Source organism: Salvia splendens, chromosome 8 (genome assembly GCF_004379255.2).
Source record: "Salvia splendens isolate huo1 chromosome 8, SspV2, whole genome shotgun sequence".
In the NCBI taxonomy this organism is placed as follows: domain Eukaryota; kingdom Viridiplantae; phylum Streptophyta; class Magnoliopsida; order Lamiales; family Lamiaceae; genus Salvia; species Salvia splendens.
The window spans coordinates 27,895,462-27,918,592 of record NC_056039.1 but is presented as its reverse complement, the minus strand read 5'-3'; the positions used below and the strand labels follow the sequence as shown (position 1 = coordinate 27,918,592).

The window sequence follows — 23,131 nt, the reverse complement described above, 5'->3', positions numbered from 1 at the left end:
AATTAGTTTGTATTATATATTTTGAAAACATTTAAATGAATTAACTAAACAATAGTAAAACCTATAGGGCGCCCTTTAGGGCGTCCCATAGGACGCCCCACTGCAGGTGGAAGGGTAGGAGGATAAAAAAGATGACGTGGCGGTGCATAGGACGCCCCATTGCTAATGCTCTTAGAGAATATTGTCATTTAAATCATAACTTTTGGTTGACTTCTGGTCAATCTCATAAAAGTGGCTAATAAAATCCCCATCCGTTATATAGTCATGAATGTGTTTCTCTTCGGCACGCGATTTAAAAAAAATTGTATTAAATGAGTTAATTAAATCATAAAGTGGAAAATGAAAAATGTAGAGATGATGTGATAATAAAGTAAGAAAGAGTAAAGTAAATAAGAAGAAATGCGTTGATTTTTACTAAGAAGAGAGATGACTCCATTACTATGGGATCGAAGTCAATGAAAATTATGATTTAATTGACAATTTTTAATGTTAATTACAATAATAATGATGTTTATAGTTCTTATTATAATTTGTATAAATAAAATAAGTAAAAATATTACATGCAACCTGAAATTATAAAATAGAATTATAGAAAGTTGCATTATTTATCCAGTTTGTTAGAAGTCATATTACTTTTATTTTTATATAAAACCAGCAAAATACCAAATTACTACTCCATAAAATTGTGAATGAAATTACTTTCCAAGGATAATATTCTGCCAAACAGAGCTTTAATGTTTCGATACTTCATTAATATTCATCACCTACACCGTTTCCCCCCTTCGTAAAATATAGTAAGAGTCTGTTATTAAAAAAATTTGCTGATTCCTTTTTGTGGATTCAGAGCTTTTTAATTCAGCTCACTCCCCTTAATCCAGTCCACATTCATTGCACATGTTGCAGTTTTGCCTAATTTTATAACCTATAATTGTTCACTCAATTTCATATTTTTTCCGACTAGTTGGTCTTCCCCAGCTTCGAATTAGCGCTCTGATTATAGCATGCTTCCGTGTTCCTGAAAGATTTGGAGCATCGCTTCTTTCAATTTCCTAGATCTGGGTACTAATTTTACCTCTGCTTTTGTATTGTGTTTACTTGTTTGGATTCTGCACTTGCTTTGCTTTTCTGTGATTAATTTTACACGCTATCGCGGGTCAACTCCTTTTCGATTTCTATGGAGAATTTGGATTTTGAGAATGTTGATTTCTGATGGCGTACTGCAAATCATTGCTGTTCTCTGCTAGAACAAAGCAAAGATTAGGCGTATATAGGGTATAATTCGGTAATTAGCTGTTTATTATTGTTCAAATTCTTAATATCTTGTCCCACATCGACTTGGTAACGATACTAGCTCATTTATAAAAGTATGGATAACTCTCCCCCTTATAACGCCTTTTAGGGGTGAGTGGGCCATTTCTAATATGGTATCAGAGCGGGGAGTTTATCTCTTTATCTCTTCTCTTGCCTACCCACGTGATGAAAGTCCGATGTCATTCCGGCCCCACGTGATGGAAGTCCGATGTGTCATTCCGGCCCACACGTGAGTGGGCGTGTTAAAATTCTTAATATCTTGTCCCACATCGACTTGGTAACGATCCTAGCTCACCTATAAAAGTATGGATAACCCTCCCTTCTCTTGCCTACCCACGTGATGGAAGTCCGACGTGTCACTCCGGCCCACACGTGAGGGGGCGTGTTAAAATTCTAACCCTCCCTTCTCTTGCCTACCCACGTGATGGAAGTCCGAAGTGTCATTCCGGCCCACACATGAGGGGACGTGTTATAATTCTTAATATCTTGTCCCACATCGACTTGGTAACGATCCTAGCTCACCTATAAAAGTATGGATAACCAAAGTCCGATGTGTCATTCGGGCCTTCCGGCCCACACGTGAGGGGGCGTGTTAAAATTCTTAATATCTTGTCCCACATCGACTTGGTAACGATCCTTCTCACCTATAAAAGTATGGATAACCCTAAAAGTATGGATAACCCTCCCCCTTATAAGGCCTTTTAAGGGGTGAGTGACCCATTTCTAATAATTATTTCGTTTTGTAGCGAGAAACGAACTGCCAAGTTTACTTAACAACGCAACTGAAATGAGATCTGATAGTATTTTTTTCTTAACACTTGTTCAACGACGGCTTTCCTGTGAATTTAGGACCCTTTCGTTGATTTGATCTTATGTTGAAAAACGCCACGGTTGTTTTTCTGTTTTTAATGTTGTAAATGAGCTCTATTTCATGCGTTGGGAGACATTTTTCGGACTTATGGAATCAGATATTGCAGTTTAATGTAGTATGTACTTTTTCTTTTTGTGTGGTTTTATCTCTTTCTCCTGGTTTCTGGTCCATTACTTTGTGTGGATGGTATATTTCAGGTCACCAACCTGCTTCATTAAAAGTCATAGAAACTAGGTACCTGATATAAATATCATCTGTGTTTTCTCTGTGGCTGTTGTAGATTACTTCACTTCTTTCCTCTCGTGATCCACTTGTTTATAACTCGTCCAGAGTACTTTATATTGTCGAGGTCAAATGATGCCCTTTCGAACTAGTGCTTGACTGTTATTCCACTTAGATTTGGCCATTCTGAAATCCCTATTACTAGTTACTTATTCATGAAAAAAATAAGCTCTGTTAACATATTTCAGATTGGTAATTTGAATTTTTTTTGAAGCTTGTACTGCGATGTCTTCTTAATTGTTTTCAGAATAAAATTGTGTATGTGGATTAAACTGACTGATAAGTGATAACATATTTCATGGTTTAATCCTATGAATGGAATTTGGTTTTGGTTGAAATAATTTGCGAGTTTGGCATTATGCACACATGGAGGGGAAAAAGAGAAGTGAAAGGTCACTACTTTCTAAAAATTGATAATCAAGAATTCCGTACTATATGTTTGATTCTTTCTGTAGTGTTTGTTTTTGCCAGATCGTGAATTTTTATTATACGATCCTATTGTTCAATTACACCATATTGACTTCATCATCTGTTTCCTGCCATAGGTTAATGAAATATGTTTCAGCCCCCGGGTGTTCCTAGTTCAAGCTTGGTGCAAAGCAATCCAATTGCTCGAAGTCAGCCGTTAGACCGTGTTGATACCACAATGGATCCTACCAGTGGATCTAATAGTGGGAGCAACAATCAAAGTTTAGCCTCTAAGCAGCGGCTCCGTTGGAACCATGAGCTTCATGAACGGTTTGTTGATGCTGTCGCACAGCTTGGTGGGCCAGATCGTGAGTTCTTGTTACTTGATAACATTAGTTTCACATTGATCCCGACATCAAGGGGGGTGAAGGTCTAGAAAAAGCAATATGTACTCAACAACTTGAAAGATGTTGATAAGCATATAAGATAGGAAGCCCTAACTTAACCCAAAACCATGGTCAAAGGTAAAGGGTTGACTCCCTATTATATGCTATTCTACACTTTCGTGTGAAAGTGATGTGGGATCGTATCAATCCATCCCTCTTTTAAACCGGACGTCCACGGACGGCACACGCTAGGTGGCAAACCCCAAGCCACGGGCCCACCATCCCTTTTGCTGCCCTTTTTTCCTTCGGGCCCACATTTTTCGGTGGCACCCCTTTGGTCACACCTACGGGTAGCCCCTTTCCGTAGGACATCCGGATCCACGTTCACCGCACCAAATTGATAAGCATATAAGATAGGAAGCCCTAACTTAACCCAAAACCATGGTCAAAGGTAAAGGGTTGACTCCCTATTATATGCTATTCCACACTTTCGTGTGAAATCGATGTGGGATTGTATCAGATGTGGTAAAGGTTAAGGATAGAAAAAATAGAAAAATGTTTCCCTTACCTCTTACCATTCATGAAAGGGTAGCATTGCTTCTTTAAAGTTATTTTCCATGGTTTTTATGTAAAGATATACTCGACAATGCTTAGTGTCCCAGTCCTACTATTGAGTACATAGGTTGGTTGGCGATAAATATGTTGAATTGGGGGTACATGCTGTACTGGGTTGTATGCATGAAGTACCCCATTCTTGTTTCCTCTTGTCCAGATACAGTAAACATATTCAATTTTATTAATACTGGTTCATTCAGGAGCTACTCCTAAAGGTGTTCTCAGGGTTATGGGAGTTCAAGGGCTAACAATTTACCATGTAAAAAGCCACTTGCAGGTATCTACCGCTGTCTGATATATTTGACTGCTTCTCAGCTTCACTAACATTAATTTTCTCAAACAGAAATACCGGCTGGCTAAGTATCTACCAGATTCTTCTTCCGATGGTAGGTTATAATAATGTGGCTGTGAATGATAGCTAGCTGTTAGCCCATTGTCTAGTTCTCGAAACTTCCTCAGATTTTGGTAGTGTTTGGTACTCCATTATTGATGAGTTTTACTCTTTATTTGAAATAAGGGAAAAAAGCTGATAGGAAAGAATCGGGCGATATGCTTTCGGGCTTGGATGGTTCATCGTGAGTAAAATCCTTTCTTATCTTTATCAGTTTCCACTTGAACCGTGTCTTAATTTACAAGGCTATTTTATGGAGTAATATTAAAGGGCATCTAGTTATTCATTAATTAATTTTTTTCTCATATGTTGATCAACTGTACACTCTATTACCCTTATCCCTGTGCTAATTTTGTATTATGATTAAAATAATCACTTTAACAAGGGGGTTGTTGTTTGATGTTAGTAGTGGAATGCAAATAACTGAAGCGCTCAAACTGCAAATGGAAGTCCAAAAGCGACTGCATGAACAATTAGAGGTATATATTGTTTGAATTTTCTTTTTACCAATTTGTTTGTATGAGAAATGCCTTGATAACTCACATTTCTAAACCCCATAAATGGATATATAAGGATTTAGACGACTACAGCACCAAACTGACAGCAATTCATTTCAGAGATGCTGATATGTAGGCACAGCAGTCGTTGTTCATATGAATTCAAGCTGCACCATTTTATTTTACCACATGAAACCATGAGAAGCTGGGAGCATTATTACAAAGTGTTTTGGGAACGCATGCTTATTTAGTTATGAAAAGTTGTTCTTTGCTGAGACCTGTAATGGTATTTACAGGTGCAAAGACAGCTACAATTACGGATAGAAGCCCAAGGAAAGTACTTAAAAAAAATTATTGAAGAACAGCAACGCATAAGTGGAGTTCTTTCAGAAGCGCCTGGCTCAGGGCCTTCTGCTCCCGAGACAGATGACATTTGCCCAGAATCTGATAATAAAACCGACCCTGCAACCCCTGCTCCAACATCTGAATCACCTTTTGTGGACAAGCCTGTGAACGTACATGCTTCTGCAAAGAGTTTTTCTCTGGATGAATCCTTGTCTTCTCATCATGATGAGCCTCTAACCCCTGATTCTGGCTGTCATGCTAGTTCACCAGTTGAGAGCCCTAACGGGAGGCCAGTGAAAAGGAAATGCAGGAGCAATGATGCGTTGTTCACTAAACAAGAGATGGCTTCCTCCCATTCAATACTGGAGTCGAGCCTAAACTCTCCTTACCAACAGCCACATTCTCTTTTCTTAGCAAGTGAGCAGTTCGACCATTCATCAGAACTACCCACTAGCGATGAATACCAATTGCAAAAGCTCTATGGTGATATGTAATTTGTAGAGTTGCATAATTCTCAGCTTCTTAGTTATCATCATGTATCTCTAGTGTCTAATATATACATATAAATGCATTAAGAACCAATGCAGTATTTAGATTGTACGCAGAAAGTTAGGTTTAGAACTGTCGGTTTGACTACACTTGAAACTTTGCCTCTAAGTGGGTGAGATTGTTTAGTTTAATCTTTCTAATAAGAGCATCTTCATACTCCAAGGGAGGAGGTATAGAGAGAGAGAGAGAAAAATAACTATCACATTTACTTTTTATCTACTGAAATTCATTCTCCATTGAAAAAAGTATTTGGGAAGGTATTATAAATTCAATTTTAAATATTGATATTTTTACCTTTCCTTCAAGCAAAAGGTAAATGTGGTCTAGTTATTTTCCTTTGGATTTTACTACTCTTTATGAAACTATATTTGCCTTTTTAAAGAGGTAAATGAGAAATATACGATCTTGATTTACTTCTTCCAGAGATGTTTAATATAACTTTGAAAATCTGCTCTGCACATTTCCCTTATTAACCGATTTTTCCATTTTGAGTACGAAAATAACGAAACCAGAACTCCACTTAGCAGAACAAATAAGATGTAAAGTGAGTGGTTAAAATGGTGGTGAGAGCTGCATGAAATAATAAGCAAAGTGGGTAGCCTCCCAGCAACATATCAGAGTTGGGTTTTTTCTTGGAAAATACAAAGCAAAGTATGGAAGCCTAACAAATCAACATCCTATTCTACAATGAGGGTTAGTCATGTCGAGCAGTTTCTCCTATGATTAACTCTCTTCAAGATGCAAAGACGAATGCGCTGGCTTAGAGCCTCCAGCTTTTCAAATTTCTCCCGTTTCGACTTTTTTGTGCTCGAACTAGCTTTGTTCTTTTTCTTCTTCTTTGTGTCGTCCTTTGGAGACTCTAGTGTATTTTGTCCTGGATTTCGAAGGGGCGTGGCAAGGACCTTTATAGTTGTCTGTAAATTGAAGTTGTCAGCATAAATGAAGAAATGGATCCAAACTCGGATAAGCTTCAAAGGTCAGTAATTATAATGATTTCTTGATCAATAGGCTTTTGCAGACCTCAAGGATCTCCAGAGGAGCTAGAAAACGAATAAGGAGAGACTAACAGAAGATTTTGCAAATACACAGCTCTAAAAACTAGCAGAGGTGAGAAAATGACAGAGAGGTACGAAAAGACACCTGGTCGGAGTTACTGATGCTTGTCTCCATAGAAGGTAGATCATCACTGCCCAGAGACGAGCATCTTCCCCAACTTTCTCTGTTTGAGCTCGTGTAGGAGCAACACTCTTCATTTTGGCCTGCTTGCTTGTCCTAAAAAATTGAAATTCAAGAGCTTTAGTTCTGAGAAGTAGCTCAATGCAATGATGCTTCACTTGAAGCAGGTTCAAGTACCTCTGGAGGTGATGTGCCACTGCCGTTGAGAATCTTGAGATCAGCTTCCTCAGAAGTCAAAGCATCCTGTAATAATCATCATATACAATTGAAAATGCAGCCGTTTATATTGTAAAAAAATTTGCGTAGCATCTAAAAGGTCTGGAGACAAGAACATTTTACAGAAGCAGAACAGAAACGTATGTTGTGTATTTACACTCCTAAAACTCCAAAGACAGACCAATCGTGTGTGTGTGTGTGTGTGTGTGTGTGAGAGAGAGAGAGAGAGAGAGAGAGAGAGATTTTACATTACATACGGGAGCTATGTCAGAGAGTAGTTCCCCCACAGATTTTGTAGATGAAATGCTACGAGGTGCAGCAGAAGAACTAGGTGCATCAGCACTTACATTGCGAAGCCCAGCTATTATCTCATATAGAATATTCTGAAAAAGAAAACAGTTAGATCACCACATACAGAAGACCAGCATCAGAGTAAAGCACAGTGCATAATTGCGTTTAAGCAAAGTATACAAGAACGCATTTATAACCAAGTTGTACAGTACAGATGCATTACTTCAGGACGTGTAATTCAAAGTAACGAATAACTGACAAGAAATATTTGTTACAGAGTTAAACTAGTTTACCAAGTATCAGATCATAAAAGCTGTTCCTAATCTGAATTGTACTTAAGTACAAGGTAGAATGAATTCTGCAAGAGATTCACCAGTCACAAAGAATATGTTCATGCAACTGAAATATTTTAGGTCCTTATCCAAATTAGTCATCTCATCAGTTCCCAGTTAAATATCACAGGATTACAGCAATCACTGGCCTTTCCTGTTCATATTTGTGGGGTAATTTATAATGATTATGAATCTGCAACATCATAATGCAAAGGATAATAAAGAATTATGTACATATACACAGATCTGCACACACAAACACAACAATACAAACACACACCACGTCTTTAAGAAGGGATAGCACAGAAGTATGCATATATACACAGGTCTGCACACACAAATACACACACACCACGTCTCTAATCCATATCATTTTGAAATTTTGGTACAAAAATAAACCAAACAGTTAGATGAAAGTTCCACAGTAAGCATGGAAGCAAACATTAATTTCGCAACTTTTAGCATAAAATTGACATGTACTAAGTGAAGAAATAATCCTAAGAATATGTATACAGCAGGAGCTACCTCTTCCACACCAGTACCAACTTTAACGTCTCCCAGATCATAGTATTTCTCAATCTTTGTCGAATATGAAGATGGAGGATGAGGAGGATGGAGGACATTATAGAAAAATATTGACACAGAATCATAATAAAATTGAGGCCGCGATGAGTTGTGGTCACCGTCAAATTTGATAATATTTTTATCACCCTGTAAAAAAACAAAAACTTACTACATAGAATGGTAAAATATAAAAGATAAAGATTTAGAGACCATGTCTGTACCGCATACGAATTATAGATAGCATCAGAATGCTGAGATTGGACAAATTTGTCATCTTTCGCATGCCCAAACATAGCAGGAATAAATGTCTTGGGAGCTACCTGGAAGTTTCGATAATATAATGCATTAGCAGCAGAACTTTATCATAGCTCCACACATCTCATAATAAATACTGCTGGAGTACAGATCTCAAAGAGCAAGATTTCTCGGAGAGTATGGAACAAGGGTAAGACAAAAAAATGACAATCTCACTACTCTTAAAGATAAGTAAAGACCTGTATGCAATCAAGTCGTGTGATATCAAATTTGGCTTTCTTCTGTATTACTCGTCGCATGTACTGAAGAGCCATCTTGACCTGTATTTAAAATGGGGAGAGACAAGTAGGTAATTCTAATCAGGTGGTATCAACATTAAAAATCTTACACATAATTTACAAAATTCCACAACTTTAGACGCCTAAAACTGCCTCTGACACAGGGGATCAGTTACACAGTCCTGGTTGTCCAAAAGTAACAAAATATAATCAAGTATGGTTGCTAACTCTTACACCAAAGAATTACAGGAGTCGATTGTTGTTACAACAAAAACTTCACATGTTAATATACACAATTGAGAAGTTTGAACTGGAAACATCCAAATTCTCATGGTAATAAAAAGAGATTTTTTAAAGCAAAAGACCATCCTTCCTGACATACATACAAATTACAGACATAGGCAGTGAGGCAACTAATTGCAAACAATTTTAAAATCAGTACATACTGTGAATTTGGGAAGCCGGATTTTGTACACATCTGCAAGTTCCAGCATCAGATTGAACAAATTAGAGAAGGCACTGTCCAGCACCATTCCAGCTATAGAAGGGTCTTCTGCTCCATATAGAAGGCTAAAGTACATTTGATGAAAGGTTATATAAGTAAGACTTAGTTATCTGGTAAGTGGTAAGAATTAAATATCTGAACCATGAACAAAATCATGACAAAGTTATCTGACAAAAGCAAATTCCTACTAAAATTATCTAGTTCAAAACAACATCAACCTGAGATGATAAACAGAAGTCAAGTAAAAGAATTGAAAGCAAAAAATGAGCTACACAGAGATCTGCTACTTTATTCTAGTAAAATACCCCCCAATTGATCTATCCTGAACATTTACATCATTATGAAAAACAATTATCTAAATAACTAATGAATCGAGAAAAAACTTGAGATTGTCACAAAAAAAAATTTGTTGTGCAAACAAGTACAAACATGTAAAGGTTAGGGGTGTGATGGATTTGTTAGCCCAATAAATCTGACTTCTGGGCAGTGATATAGTCAACCACCAACCTTGTAACTGCACCCATTGATCTTCCCCAAAGGCCAATGCGAGACACTTTCTCATTGCTCCGCAAATACGATATCACAACCTTGAGATCATTTTTCTGAAATTGAGGCAGGGGCTTTTACTTCAGTCATGGAGTAGAGAAGAAAAAAGATGATAAAGTAAAGGTACCTCATGCCACCCAAGACTAACGTAATCTCCATCAGACAAGCCAGAACCTGAAAAATCAAGGGTGAACACTGTGATATTTGAAGGCAAGAGAACTACAGCTGCTTCATTTGCATCTGCCCGACATCCGCTGAACAACAAGAAAAAAAACTAATAAGTTTTCACCACATCATATTTGAAAGCTCTCACTCTGCATCCTCCTAATCCACATAAATTTTGGGAATAACTTAATTTTTGGTTTGGCCGATCTACTAAATAGTTGGGAATAACTATTTGAAATGTGTGTCCGTGCAAGTGCACGCATCTTCCATGACATTTGGCATTAGAAGCTGTTTTTCCAGTGCAAGAATTGCCAAAATTGCACTTAATTGTTGCAATTATCAATCATGGCTACATTTATAATATTAAAAGAATTGGCAAATCGTACAATTCCTTGGGATTAAAGACAATTTTAGAGATGAAAATAATTCAGAAGTTATTCTATTGATGTTTTGGTTTGTAGTTAGTCATTCTTAATAAGTAAAGCGGTTATGTTATTGAACATTTTGATTCCTTAAAAGAAGCTAGATATTGATAAGTGAAGATTTGATTCCGCAGACAATCAGGGCTATGTGTAGTAAAATCAATCATCCAAATGTAGATCATATTATACCCTACCAATGAATATTTTCTCATACTTTTTATCCTCAAAACAAAACACATTAATATAGTTATCCGCAGAAGATAAGTGAGGAAAGAAACTAGTTCATAAATAGGGTAAAGCAACATCTAACATAATAGGTTTCTAAAAAGAAGACTGTACCTGTTTCCATGGCAATATATTACACAAGGGAGAGGCGAACCATCTGGGACTTGTGAAGGAGCATAATGGCTACATTTTAAGGTATGACCCCTTTCATTACTAAGCTGCAAAGTTAACTAAACTTTCAGACACTAAGTACAATTTAAGTCAAGAAATGCACAGCAGACATTCATTAATTCAATGTAGGAGAGAAGATTTTAGTAACTGATGCCCATACTTGCCTCAACATCTTCTCTATTGTACTTCCTTCCTGCCAGAGTAAAATCCTTTTCCCATAGATATTGATCTGGGTTGTAATGAGCTCTGTTCAAATAGCAATTGGAGATGGTAAATTAAAATAATAATGGTAGCAACTTCCTCATTTAATGGTAAATCAAAATGTAAGAAAACAAAATTAAAAAACAGGGATACATACAAGTGACATGATATACTGTCATATAAAGCATAACGACAATCATAAAAAGGAGTGGAAGAAAGATTAAATTGACCATTTATAAATACCATTAAAAAGTCCAAACTGTTTATAAAACATAAAAGAAAGGTATGCATGTGTAGCAATGAATTTCTAATTATGGTTATCCTGAATTTGGTGATGCATTCAAAGAATCCCAGTTCAGAAGTTAAACATTATCAAGAGGCCCAAAATAGACTGATCCTGGGATGTACTTAAAATCTAATACAAGTGAACATGCAATCAGTAGTCTGCATTAAATAGATACTCTAGTCTACGGAATCAATCCCATGCCTTGCACATTTTCCATGTTAATTCTTTTTTTTTCTATATTACCTTAAACGGAACAAACACATACCACCATTCCCTTTTCTAGCTCTTTTACTAATCAATTATGAGGAGACGGTTAAAACGATTATATCATCTTCAACCAAGCAATATATCCCTTTCAGTGAGGCAGACATTTATTTCACATTCAAGCTCGGCTAGACGTAATACGATTAGTGTGCTTCAACTATAGAAAGTACATGAGCTTAGAAATTTGGGGTTGCAGAGATAATACTTACTACATTCCAGCTATAATATCAATACTTTCATATAGGTCAAAAGAGATCTTGATTATGCTGTTAAAAGGGAAATAAAAGTTCAGAAAAATAGAGGAACAAAGTCAATGAGCTTCACATACCTGGGTGGCCTAATGACAAAATTAATAAATTGGTCGATCATCTTGAGCAGAACAACTCAAGCAGCCAATCCCAATTGAAGAGATTCATTTTCCACCCATGGCATAAGCAGCTAACCTACTTCTCTCACTTTACATGTGAAATCTGCGCAGTTGAGGAAAACTTTTCAGAGAGGTTTTGAGAGCTGATTTTCATAAAAATTAATATCTCCTCAAATATCCTTGTATCAGAAAACCGAATCCAGCAACTATTTAAGTTCAATAGCAGCAAAAGTTTTAGACAACGGAGTCCAAATCTTGCACTACACACAAACTCACGGACAATTACAAAAAGTTGAATGCCTTCACCATTTTCCTACTATACGGTGCTGAGCTCCTATTATATCTGAATCACATGCGTCAGTCAATGGTAGATGGAATCAAAGAAATGCAGCTAATCAATTGAAGCATTACCCAACAAAAAGTCGAATTCCAACAAACAGATCTTGGAAGCTAAATTCACTGTAAAAAGCTACGAGTTTGGATAAATGCGAAGAATGTCACAACCAAGCGAAAGGAGGAACCCTAGTGAGCAGTGAGCACACAAAATTTTGCAGCTTCCGAACTCAAAATTTCAAAAAAGGAACTCTGGAGAAAAGGAAAAGAGAAGAAAAGGACTTTATCTTTGTTCAGTATTAAGTATGAAAACGTTAGTTGGTGTGTTAGAGAATGACAGAGAAAATGTGAAAGAGAGAGAGGCACCCAATCTATGTGAGCAAGCGAGATGGTTTGAGGTAAAAGAAAGACACAGCTGCAAGCATAAGATATGAGGTTTAGGAGATCGGAAAATTCACCTACGGCGGAGACGATGGCGATAGCGGTAGTGTGAACGATGACTTTGTTCAGTTTGTTGTTATTCTGAAAAAGTAACGACGTTACAGCTACGGCCCACAATTTCCCAACAACTCATATCTTATTGGAATTGCATTTCTTTTCAGTTCATAGTGTTTGCAATTTGCATAATATTGTTAATTTTCCTTTCCTTTTTCGTCTAAGGGCATCAGCAGTGGGGCGCCCTAAGGCGCGCCACGTCATCAGTTTTATCCTCCTTCCCCCACCTGTAGTGAGACGCCCTAAGGCGCGCCACATCATCATTTTATTGTTTTGTTTAATTAATTTAAATGTTTTCAAATAACAAGTAACAAGTAAATAAAAAACGTCTAAATATTCAAGTCCCAATATCGAACGAACGATATTCGCCGGGTTCTGTACCCGGCCAACGCGCCTCTCCGCTAAACATAGGACTATTGAGACTTGAATCCATTTCGTAGTAATTATGTAAATGTAATTATAAGTTTCGAAAGTGAAATCGTGAAATGAAATTACAAATGAACTCTATTTATAAAAAAACGAAACCGCGTGCCATCGTCCGAGTCGATCGTCCGTGTAGCCCACAGTGGGCCGGACGATGGCGCGGACGATGGCCTATCGTCCGCGGCCATCGTCCGCGTAGGCCGCAATGGGGCGGACGATGGCGCGGAAGATGGGCATCGTCCGCCCTGTACTCCGCGCCCTTAGTATAGGGCGCGACGATCGTCCGCGGCCTATGTCACGCACCCGCAATGGGGCGGACGATGGCGGGCGCGGACGATGCGCGCCATCGGTCGTGCCATCGTCCGCCCCATTGCGGATGGAATCTCGCTTAGCAATAAAATTGGAAGCTAGCTCAATAATATTACTATGTGATTTTTGCATTTTAAAAGAATCTATTAGCGATTAGATTGGGAATGGATCTATCTTTTATTTAAACATCTGTTACGGAATCCATCGTTTAAAATTTCCAAATTAAATTAGGGCTGATGCTATCAGGTGTCAATCTTAAAATTGAAATGTTGGTGTCAACGTCGGTCAACGTAGCATTTACCTATTGCCCATTCTTTTCCTCACATTAATAAATGATTCGATATAAGTATTATTTTAATTTATCTCCAAAATAATGATACGAATTACGAGTAAGTATGTTCCCAGACAGCAAAACAGGATTTTAACGTTACAACCAACTCTTTGCTTAGAGCACCCGCAACGCGGGTCGTGGGCGTTCCGCGTTTCGTTCCTCCGGAACGAAACCGTAGCGGAACGCGTTGCGGCGCTGCGTTTCGTCACGGTTCCGTGCCCATGCCGTCCCGGGTGCCGTCGGCACGAGACGCGGCACGGTCTGTGCCGCCACGCGCTTCGGCGACGTGGCTCTCTCCGCGACGTGCGTGACGCCCACTCGCTACCCCGCGAGTGGGCGCCGTCACGATGACGCAATAATTCGATTTTTTTTTTAAAAAATCAAATTTTAAAAAAAATACTTTTATTTATAAAAATTGTTTTTATAATTAAAAAACAATTTTTACAAATAAATGAATACAAGAAATTCGTAATATCCCATATATATTTGATGGACTTGCGAATTTATGAAACCATTCTTGGTTGTTTCTCTTTTTTAGAGACAACCTTGAATGTTTTATGTTCCACTTTCGATGTGGGACAAACTCATTCTTAGTTGTTTCTCTTTTATAGATACAACCTTGAATGTTTTATGTTCCACTTTCGATGTGGGACAAACTCATTCTTGGTTGTTTCTCTTTTATAGAGACATCATTGAATGTTTTATGTTTCACTTTCGATGTGGGACAAAATCATTCTTGATGGTTTCTCTTTTATAGAGACATCCTTGAATGTTTTATGTTTCACTTTCGATGTGGGACAAACTCATTCTTGGTTGTTTCTCTTTTATAGATACAACCTTGAATGTTTTTATGTTTCACTTTCGATGTGGGACAACTCATTCTTGGTTGTTTCTCTTTTTTAGAGACAACCTTGAATGTTTTATGTTCCACTTTTGATGTGGGATAAAATCATTCTTGGTTGTTTCTCTTTTATAGAGACATCATTGAATGTTTTATGTTTTCACTTTCGATGTGGGACAAACTCATTCTTGGTTGTTTCTCTTTTATAGATACAACCTTGAATGTTTTATGTTCCACTTTCGATGTGGGATAAAATCATTCTTGGTGGTTTCTCTTTTATAGATACAACCTTGAATGTTTTTATGTTTCACTTTCGATGTGGGACAAACTCATTCTTGGTTGTTTCTCTTTTATAGATACAACCTTGAATGTTTTATGTTCCACTTTCGATGTGGGATAAAATCATTTTTGGTTGTTTCTCTTTTATAGAGACATCCTTGAATGTTTTATGTTTCTCTTTCGATGTGGGACAAACTTCATTCTTGATTATTTCTCTTTTATAGAGACAACCTTGAATGTTTTATGTTCCACTTTCGATGTGGGATAAAATCATCCTTGGTTGTTTCTCTTTTATAGAGACATCCTTGAATGATTTTGTCCCACATCGAAAGTGAAACATAAAACATTTAAGGATGTCTTTATAAAATTGTATTTTAAATTATGTCATTTTTTAGGATTTTAATTATGTCTTTTTTTTTATTTTTTTGAATTTTAAGTTGTATTTATATTTTATGTTGTAATGTTATTTTAATTTTAATGAAGTGTGTTTGTTTTAATTGAATTGGATTGGAAATAAAAATAAAAAATGAAATTGAATGAATAGTAATTTAAGGAACGGTTAAGGAACGGATAAGAAACGGAGGGTTGCAGGTTCCGTTCCTTAGTTAAAGAATGGAGTAAAAAAGTACAGTGGGGCCCTCAAATAGTGGTTTAAGGAACGAGATAGGAACGGTATAGGAACAACGTTGTGGATGGCCTTAGGTTCGCAATTTATTTTCAATCATTACCGGCGTTTAGTAATTTGTAAATCACAAAATGAGAAATGAAAAATGCAGATGAATGAAATTCGAAGGGGTTACTATTTCTACTAAAATTGAAAGTTAATCCAATAAAGCAGCAGCCTCTAAGTTAGTCACGAGCCTAATTGTCTTAAATAATTTGTTCCCAGTGGCCAGAGGAATCGTTTCCATCACCACATGAAGGCGAAGCCACATCCATGTGTGTATTAAGTTAATAGTAGTTCTCCAATAATTTGCTCATGATCCCAATCATTTGATGCTGAGCATGAAAAACTAAAGTAAAGACAAAATGGTGAACATAGTTTAATAGCACAATTTTAGTGGTATCTATTTTATTATTTGAAAATTAAAGATATACTACCATCTTTCAAGGCACATGCCTTGAGGATCGTAAGAGGGGGATGCCATAATTATAGAATTATCATCCTAATAAGGGAAGGAGAAATATACCAAAAGGAATTTTACTGATTTCTTATTGATTAAATATGGCCAGTCATCCTATGTCAATGGAGGCAAGCCCAAGAAAACGCCTAAACATTGGCAACAACGGGCGAATCCAGACCCAAGGAAATAGCCATAAAAATCAATAATTAATCAAACCTGGGTATATTTTCCTTTCGATATTAAAATTATATTTCCATAATTAATTTCTTAGTATCTTATCTCCTAGTTTATCCAATACTTATAAACTTAGCCAATCATAAATAAATACTTATAAAAACAGAGTAGTAAAGGAAACTTACAAAATATATTGAAAAACCTTTCCCGAGGGATAATTTACAATAGGAGTAAGGATGGAGGGTTACAAGAGAGAGAGAGAGAGAGAGAGAGAGAGAGTTCTTATCTCAACACATGAGATTCTGATCTTTTCCTATAACAAGACCTTATTTAAAGACAACAAAGTCGGATTTCAAATCCGGATTTGAAATTTATGATTTTTCAGCTGACGTAAGGGCTGACGAAGGTGAATGCTGGCGAAAGCGAATGCACCCTTTATTCTTTCATCTTTCCACTTTGTTGGCTCTCATTTGCCTTATCTGGCGTCTTCTCGATCATCTTGATGAAGTTAGCAAAATTATCTTCTGTTGAGAAGCCTTCTTCTTCTTCGAATGGATCCTGAGCATCCCTAAAATTTTTATGCTCATTATTATTTGGAGAGAAATCTGGAGAGTTAATATCTGTATCTCCTTCTTCGTTTTCATCTTCATTTTCATCTTCATCCATATGATCAATGTCTTTTCCAATACTAGCCATATAATTTGCTATAAGTTCCTTCTCATTCATTTTTGAGATATTCTTCCTCAAGAATTCTTCAAAAGGAGAAATGTCTTTTTTCAGAGATTTATTAACTCTCTTTTGTTCTTTATAAAAAGAAACTTTTTCTTTTATTAATTGAAGAGTCTGGAGACCTTGGATATCTCCTGACTTATCCTTCTCCATCATTGTAGGCCAAAACCTAGTGAAGAACTTCCTCTTAAGGCACGGAACATTATTATGATCAAAACCAATTTCTGGTTCCCATTTCCAGATCCATGGGATACCAAATTCTGCATAAAAATGAAGAGTCTCCATATTATGAAAAAGTCTATTTTGGTTCTCTGCTTCTATTAGTGCAGGAGAAACTTGTTTCCATTTAAAAAATAAGGATTTAAATTCTTCTGGAAGTATTTTCTCAGAAGTTCCAAAGGTTTGCCACCAGTCATATATCCATGTTGGCAGTCCTTGTTCATAGACTTTTGGGCAGATTTTAATCCACCACGAATGTTTATGATAAGGATTTTGGTAAAAGAAGGTTTTATAATAAGCTTCTTTAATATCCCAGTAATTGAAGTTTATAACTTCCCTGCCACCATTATTATTCTTAATCTGACCTTCTCTTTCTCTTAGGGTTCCAAAACCCCAATCTTCAGCTGTTATAATTTGCTTAATAATTATCCTGCTAAAATTATAAACTTTAGCCTCCCTATAAGTTTTGAAATGCCTGATCTCACAAGCTCCCATACTTGTCAGGAATTCTTCATAAAAGATTCTTTTTTTATAAGAAGGAGCAGCATATGAGGCTGTATCCATATAACGCTGCATAAGCTTCCAAGGCTCTTTTTCCCATCTAAGGTCATGAGTTTCAAGGAAGATAATGATATCTTTGAAGGGAGAAGGAATATATTTTTCTTTTTCTTCTGATGAAGTTATTACCTCAGCATAGGATGTTGAACCTTGAACTCTATTAGCCCAAGATGATGTAGTTTCCTCATTATCCTTTTTTGAGTTCAGATATTCCTGAACTTTCTGAAGTAATTCTGGATTATCTTCCAGTTGGTCGATACCTGTGATATTTTCTTTAAAAAGTTTCTTATTACCATGCTGTATAATGGGGATTCCACCTCCTCTTCCTTTATAAAAGGAAGGGAATTGGCTCCTTTGGCCTCTTCCTCTGGGGAGCATAACTACAAAATGAAACGTTTTAGGTTAAACCAATGAGAATAATCATATTAATTTTGTCTTCACAATTTCTTATCAGTCTTTTGAGATTAAGAGCTTCTTCCAAGATAGGTCTGAGGGGAATGAAGGGTCTCCATCTCCTAATATAATACCTTTCTCTGTCAAGTTCTTCCATTCTATTCTTATAATTTAAAATCATATTTTGGAGATTCCGAATCTCCTGTTTATAGTAAATCCTGTATGGATTAACCATTAGTAATAAATTCTCTGGTTAGGAAATCGGGTAAATTATTGTCCGATCCTTTTTTATAAATAATTTCAAAATCAAAAGGAGCAAGTTGCGCTTGCCATCTAGCAAACATCTGCTTAGAAACATCGTGCTTAAAATCTTTATCAAACAAAAATTTTGCTGCCTGGCAATCTGTTTTTATTAAAAAACTCTTATTAAATAAATCGTCTTGAAATTTTAAAACGCATTTAAGGATAGCCATGATTTCTTTAACAACCGTAGCATAGTTCTTTTGACTACTATTCCATTTTCCTGAGTAATATCTAACAAGATATTCTTGTTTATTTTTGGGATCAATTTGTTTAAGGATACCTCCATATCCTATATTTGAGGCATCAGTTTCTATAACTTTTTCCCAATCAGGATTAGCAATTAAGAGGCAAGGGATATTTTTAACCTTCTCTTTTATCTTTTTAATAGCTTCTGTATGACTATTATTCCAGGGCTTAGGATTCTTCTTGAGCCTTTCATAAAGAATAGCTGTATCTTGAGCAAGATTTTTATAATAAGGAGAAATATAATTAATACTCCCTAGGAATCTTTGTAATTGAGTTTTATCCCTTATTTCATCTGGAAATTTAGACGCAAACTCGATGCTTCTATTAATAGGAATTATCTTTCCTTTCTCTATATTATGACCTAAAAATCTCACACAAATCTGGAACAATTTCATCTTAGATTTGGATATAACAAGGCCATTATTTGAAATAAGATTTTTAAAAATTCTAAGATGCTCAAAATGAGTTTGGATGTCTTTTGAAAAGACTAAGATATCATCGATATAAACAATGATAAAATCACTGTAAGGATTGAATATATCATTCATGATTTTTTGGAATTCTGAAGGTGCGTTTTTTAAACCAAAAGGCATCACCTTCCACTCGAATTGTCCAAAAGGAACATTAAAAGCAGTTTTATAAACATCCCTTTTATTAATCTGAATCTGCCAATATCCAGATTTTAGATCAAATTTTGAAAATATAATAGCATTTAAAAGCTTGTCTAATAAATCTTTTTTATTGGGCATCGGATATCTAAACCATTTCAAGGCCTTATTAAGCGGTTTATAGTTAATAACTAATCTTGGAACTCCTCTTTCTTGCTCAGCTTGCTTATTAACATAGAAAGCTGTGCAGGACCAAGGGGATTTAGAGGGTTGTATGAGACCCTTTTCTTCAAGACTTTTGACTTCCTTTTTACAAAGATCCAGATACTCTTTATTCATTTGACCTGGTCTAGCTTTAGTAGGGATTCTAGATTCATCAAAACCGTCTTCATAATCAAGGTTAACAATATGCTTTTTTCTATCCCAAAAAGCATTAGGATGTTCATTACAAATTTGTTCAGTAAAATTATTTTCTATTAATTTAATTTTTTCTTTAAGCTTCGGATTTTCCAATTGAGCTTCAATATTAATAGAATTAATTTCTTGTTTTATAAAATTAATTTGGTTTTGTTTATTAATAATGTTTTCTCTAATATTATTCAGGACTCTGGTAATAGGTTCTGTGACGAAAGGAAACTCTAAAGATACATCACCGAAATTTCCTATTATTCCTTTGTTATCAACTCTGATAGGTAAGATTTTCCTAAGGAAAGGAGTTCCTAATATAATTTGGTTGGAAATATTCTTAACTAAAAGAAAGCTATTAGGAATACAAGCTTTATTTTTACATATAAAGGCTTTAGGAAGTTTATAACTAATTTCCATTTTTTGATTATTAGCAGAGAATAAATTATGCGAGGTTTTTTCGAAGTATCTAGTAGGTATTAAACCCTCCTGAATACAATTAAGATCTGCTCCACTATCAACAAGAGCAATTAATTCTTTTTTATAGTTATTATCAATAAGAAGGATAATTTTTATAAACCATTTCTGAGAAGTAATTAATTCAAGTCTTGAAAGAAATAACCCTTCGTCGTTGCTATTTGAAGTAGAAACTTCTTTTCCTTTTTCAATTGTTGAGATACGTAAATCTTGGATCCTTAAGTTATTTCTTAATTCTTTAATTTCTTTTTTAAGGTTATCTATTTCTGAATTTAAATCTTTTACCACTGGTTTATTAGAGTATTTTTGATTCATTAACCTTTTAACTTCGGCCATAGTATATGGCTCTGAATTATTATAGGTCATAGTATAAGGTTCAGAATCATAGTTATCTTTCTCAATTAAATCTTTATTTTTTAATTGATCAAAGATCTCAAGTCTTAATTTCTCATCTTTTATTGTTTTCAAAAGTTCCGTTATATCATTATTAGTTATAACATTTATATTACTACTACTTTCTGCTTCATCCTAAAACTGGGCTATGATTTCGTAAAGATTATCACATTTACAAGAATCATTACTGGAATCTGAAACAGAACTATTTTCCGTTTCTTCACAAGACATATCCTCATCGGAATTATGATCACTAAATTCTTCTTTTTGTTCTAAAATTTCTATAATAGAATCTTTGAGATCTTTATCTATCTCAAGATTGTTAATTTTTCTTCTTATATTTTTCTTATTTTTTACCCAACAATTACTAGCATAGTGACCTGGTTTTTTACAAAAATCACATATTAAAGGGATATTTTTTTTCTTTCTATAGGTTTCCCTTTTTTCTCTTTTTTCTCTTCTTTTATGAGTTTTTCTAGTGGGGACATTATAATCTTTTCTTTTATCATATTTTTTAGTTTTTTCTTTTGTAACAGGGATATTTTCAACTCCAAATTGGTTACAAAATTGCCCTAATTGTCTCTTCTCATTAAGATTATTTTTCTTAATTTGCCTATCAAGTTTTATCTCATTGCAAAGAGATAATCCTTCTTGGATACAGAATCCTATTAATTTTCCATAAGTAAAATTATCATAATTGATATTAATATTTCCTTGTCTTAATTGGGTTCTTACTCTTTCGGCAAAGAGATAAGGTAACCCATCTATGAATTTAGACTTCCAATGAGCACTATTACTTTCTGGGAGTTCCATAACCCTACTTAAAAAAGTATCTTTGTACCATCTAAAATTAGTAAGAGTTTTGCATCTTAAATTTTGAAGTAGGGTTCTAATAGTCTCACTATTATCAGACCATCTTCCTGTAAAGTGTTCCATAATATTTATGACAAGAGTATAAACAGAATTTTCTATAACATTATTGTCTTCTGTTTTTACCGAGGTAAGAATAATATTTCTATTTTCTGTGGTGAGATAATTATCCCACCAACCTTTTAACTGACCTGTAAAGCCTGCTGTTATCATTTTTGCAATTTGGCTATCAGTATTACCAAGGTTTTTGCCACAGTACTATACATGAGCATTCTATGGATAATATTTTGAATGTGTCTATCGTTATAACCATCAATATTCCATTCATAAATATTTTTCCCATTATAAGAATTATTTATTGTATACTCCTGTTCTTCAATAAGGACATCCTGGGGGGTTGGTCTATTATAATAATACATCCTTTGGGTTGGTCTATCAACAAATTTAACTTTTTCCAGTTTATAAATTTCTTCTATATTTTGACCATCACTATCAGTTTCCTCCATTCCTTTATTGAGAGTATTGATTTTAAATTTATTGAATTGTTTAATTATAACTTCTTCAATGTTATCCTTAGCTCTCATTTTAAAATCTTTTATGATAGGAGGAGGTTGTATACTAGGAGTACAAACAACCTGTTTGACTTCTTTTTCAATATAAAAGTGTTCTTTAATACTCTTTAATTCAGAAGTTATTTTTTCAATCTTACTTGTTATACAATTAATATTTTCTCCAAGCCTTATAAGATAAAGGTTTGTAAAATTTCTTTGTTTAATTATCTCGTTAATATAACCCATGGTATTAATAAAGGATTCGTTATCAATCAATTTATGAAAAGCTTTAAAATACCTAATTTCATTGTCTTCTTCTATTTGAAAAGATCTATGAGGAGGAAAACTAGATTTAATAATTTCTCCTGTTTGGGAAAGAGTATAATTTCTTTCAATAGTAGAGATGTAATTTTTTACATAAGTATTTATGAACCAAGGAACAAACGAAATTTCTAGATTAATTTCAGCCAGTTCTTTATAAAATTTTTCAGCAAAATCTTTCTTTTCTTGGGAAGAGAAGCTGGTATTAAACCAATCTCTAAAATCTTTCCAAATGGGTTTCTTATAATCCTCCTGTATTTTAAGTCTGGCAGGGGATCCTTGACTAAAATCAATTTTTCTTTTATCCATTTTAATCAGAGAAATTAAATTCTGATACTGTTGCGTTTGGATCAACAGTATATATTCCTCTAGCAATATTATCTTCTTTTATTTTAATTCCTTCAACTTTATCTTCCCTAACTCCTGTCTCCCTTATTCTGGAGGTGGAGGCTCTAGAGGACTCGGGATATTCAACCTTATAATTGGGGGCTATATAGAAATAATTTTCTTTATCAGATCTAGAGCATAAGCTGTCACTAGATCTTCTGTGATTTTCAAATTCGATTTGAACTTGCCCATCAGGCGTTTGAGTAATACTTAAAGGCCTGTTTTGAGTTCGAGGAACTCGTGGGACAGCGTTCTCTATAATCCAGTTTTTAGGAAATTCAATTTCTTCCCATTTAATAGATCTTCTAGTAGTGATCTCAGATTTTTTAAAATTAGTTTCTATTAAAACAGTTTCATTTATAGATTTATCCTTGATTCTACATCTTGGGTTTAAAGTATGAAGGGGTTTATAATATATCCTGCTACAGATACATATAACCTCA

General features: G+C 35.2%; 2 protein-coding genes across 8 annotated transcripts; one reads left to right on the top strand and one right to left on the bottom strand.

Annotated features, from left to right (window-relative positions):
- The first annotated feature begins 709 nt into the window (after positions 1 to 709).
- On the top strand, positions 710 to 5,817 carry LOC121742900 (myb family transcription factor PHL7-like). Of its 2 annotated transcripts, none has more exons than XM_042136024.1 (7): positions 710 to 1,059; positions 3,010 to 3,240; positions 4,074 to 4,150; positions 4,217 to 4,259; positions 4,391 to 4,448; positions 4,671 to 4,743; positions 5,058 to 5,817. In XM_042136024.1, exons 2-7 carry the CDS (start codon positions 3,021 to 3,023, stop codon positions 5,598 to 5,600), a joined length of 1,014 nt encoding a protein of 337 aa, XP_041991958.1. In that variant the 5' UTR covers positions 710 to 1,059; positions 3,010 to 3,020; the 3' UTR covers positions 5,601 to 5,817. The 2 variants fall into 2 exon arrangements, with proteins under 2 accessions (XP_041991958.1, XP_041991959.1); XM_042136025.1 differs by having other exon boundaries at positions 711 to 1,059; positions 4,674 to 4,743.
- A 387-nt stretch (positions 5,818 to 6,204) lies between these two features.
- Positions 6,205 to 12,849, bottom strand: LOC121743416. 6 transcript variants are annotated; one of them, XM_042136719.1, is made up of 14 exons: positions 12,711 to 12,849; positions 11,881 to 12,022; positions 10,966 to 11,047; positions 10,745 to 10,848; positions 9,946 to 10,072; positions 9,780 to 9,874; positions 9,214 to 9,337; positions 8,729 to 8,809; positions 8,456 to 8,554; positions 8,196 to 8,381; positions 7,296 to 7,430; positions 7,009 to 7,074; positions 6,796 to 6,927; positions 6,205 to 6,569 (listed from the first exon to the last, which is right to left on the bottom strand). In XM_042136719.1, the coding sequence occupies exons 2-14, from the start codon at positions 11,919 to 11,921 to the stop codon at positions 6,354 to 6,356; spliced, it is 1,488 nt and encodes a 495-aa protein (XP_041992653.1). In that variant the 5' UTR covers positions 11,922 to 12,022; positions 12,711 to 12,849; the 3' UTR covers positions 6,205 to 6,353. The 6 variants fall into 6 exon arrangements, with proteins under 6 accessions (XP_041992653.1, XP_041992654.1, XP_041992655.1 ...); XM_042136720.1 differs by having other exon boundaries at positions 12,715 to 12,839; XM_042136721.1 differs by lacking the exon at positions 12,711 to 12,849 and adding an exon at positions 12,331 to 12,693 and having other exon boundaries at positions 7,305 to 7,430.
- Between the last annotated feature and the right edge of the window lie 10,282 nt (positions 12,850 to 23,131).